General features: G+C 58.9%; 1 protein-coding gene across 1 annotated transcript; it reads left to right on the top strand.

Annotated features, from left to right (window-relative positions):
* Window positions 1–375: 375 nt before the first annotated feature.
* LOC100839122 (BOI-related E3 ubiquitin-protein ligase 1) lies at window positions 376–1,878 on the top strand. The gene has a single exon (XM_003575954.4). It carries the CDS (start codon window positions 436–438, stop codon window positions 1,567–1,569), a length of 1,134 nt encoding a protein of 377 aa, XP_003576002.2. The 5' UTR covers window positions 376–435; the 3' UTR covers window positions 1,570–1,878.
* The last annotated feature ends 272 nt before the right edge of the window (window positions 1,879–2,150 follow it).

The following is a 2,150-nucleotide window of genomic DNA, read 5'->3' on the forward strand; positions in this document are numbered from 1 at the left end:
CCACTCTTTGTACTGGTCCATTGACATTACCGAGCGACCCTTTCTTTATCTATATATTCCATCTTTTTTAATCCTTGATGCAGCACAAAGAGACAAGGACTGATGACTGGATCAGATGACCAAATAATGAAAGGCTCAACCGAGAGAAAACTATTCCTCGATTAGCACATGCGTACACACGTAGCATGTCTTGAACCGCGGGGGGGCCTAGCGCGCTAGGCCACTTTCTTGGATTTGCTTGGCTTTGGCCGTTGGGACAAGGAGGAGTAGGCTATTATTGCGCCCACCCAGATTTATTATGAGTCAAGCTATTAAACCGGCAACCAATTAATTCCCTTCCTTCGCTAACCCAACCCCCCGTCCCCGTGCATGTATCACATCTCGCCACCCTCCCTGCTTTTGTCCTGTGGTGCTGCTCCCCACCACCATCCATCCATGTGGCATGGCATCTCGGCCTGCCTCTTGCCCCTTTGTATAAAAGGATCCTCCTCTCTCTCTCTCTCTCTCTCTCTCCCAACGCAATCCGCCCTCTTCTTGCTTGTGCCCCGTGCAGAGAGAGTTCTTCCCTGGGGCTTTCTTCCATTTCTTCCCATGGCCGTGCAAGCGCGTTACGCTGCCGGGTGCTTCCCCCGCGTCGTTGATGCGGGTTACGATGTCGACGCCGCGTTCCTGTCCGCGGTGGCGAACAACAACAACGGCTACAACCACTGCGCCGCAGCCATGGCCAGCGGCGGCGCGCAGAGCGAGCTGACGTGCCACAACGGCGCCGGCAACGGCGTGGCGCGGAAGCGCGGCAGGGGGGAGGTGGAGGAGCAGTACGTGTCGTCGTCGTCCGCCCTGCTGCCGATCCCTGGCATGGTCAAGGCCGTGGCGCCTGCGCCCGCCATGGCGTTCCGGTCGGCGGAGTCCGCGATGACATCAACCAGCGGCCGCCGCCCGGCTTCGGCCGCATCGTCGTTCGCCACGGACGAGCTCGTGTCGGAGCTGTTGCGGCAGAACGCGGAGATCGACGCGACGGTGCGTGCGGAGCTGGAGCGGATGCGCGCCGGGCTGGAGCAGGCGCGGAAGCGGCAGTGCCTGTCGCTGGTGCGCGCGGCGTCCGCGTCCGCGGCGCGGCGGCTGAGGGAGAAGGAAGCCGAGCTAGAGGCCGCCCGCCGGCGCGCCGCGGAGCTGGAGTCGTGCCTTCGGCAGGCGGCCGCCGAGAGCCAGGCGTGGTGCGGCCTCGCGCGCAGCAACGAGGCCGTCGCGGCCGGGCTCCGTTCGACGCTCGACCACCTGCTCCTCCGCGGCGCCGCCGCCCCGGCCCCCGCCGAGGGCTTCGGCGAATCGGACTTCAACTCCCCCGCCGGAGCCGAGGACGACGCTCAGTCCTGCTGCTTCGCGGCGCCCAAGGAGGACGCTGGCGTCTGCTCCAAGTGGGCGTGCAAGTCGTGCGGCCAGGGCGAGGCGTCGGTGCTTCTGCTCCCTTGCCGGCACCTCTGCCTTTGCAAGGCGTGCGAGCCCAGGCTGGACGCCTGCCCTGTCTGCCTCGCCACCAAGAACGCCTCCGTCCACATCGCCATGGACTGATCGGATCAGTCCCCACCCTTCGCCAAGTGCAATGTCACATGGCGTTTTTTTTATCCGTCGCCCCCCCTGATAAATTAGCCAATTAGGTTTAGACTAATCGGTCGTGTTCGTTTCGTTGTTTCCGGGAGAACAGGTAGGGATGTAGTAGGACATGGTAATTTCCACTGGCGTTTTGGTAAAATTATCGCTCAGTGGAACATTAGTGCGATCTCTCACCCCTGTCCTCTTTTTGGTTTGGGTAAGTAAAGGAACAGAGACAGTAGACTTCTCAATGCAAAAGATATTCAGCTTTTGGTTCTTTTTTGTTTACTCGCACAAAATATGTTCATTGCTTCCCGACTTCACGTGCTCTGTTCTCTGCGTTGCTGTTGCTTGAGACGATTAAAGTTTCACATGCTCTGGGTTATAGTGTCTCATCCGGGAGCCATTTCGTTTCCTTGTGACGTTTCAAGAAAATGGACTCTTAAGTTACAAGAAAATGAAAATGGACTCTTAAGTTACTCCCCATTATAACACCATGACCAGCCTGATGGGTAAACGTTGAACGGGTGTACGGAGGTGGGGCGAGTTTACCCGCATTA

Source organism: Brachypodium distachyon, chromosome 4 (assembly GCF_000005505.3).
Source record: "Brachypodium distachyon strain Bd21 chromosome 4, Brachypodium_distachyon_v3.0, whole genome shotgun sequence".
In the NCBI taxonomy this organism is placed as follows: domain Eukaryota; kingdom Viridiplantae; phylum Streptophyta; class Magnoliopsida; order Poales; family Poaceae; genus Brachypodium; species Brachypodium distachyon.

What these genes read in the sequence shown, in the direction of transcription:
- LOC100839122 (XM_003575954.4), top strand. Translation starts at nt 436, where the DNA reads ATGTGGCATGGCATCTCGGCCTGCCTCTTGCCCCTTTGTATAAAAGGA.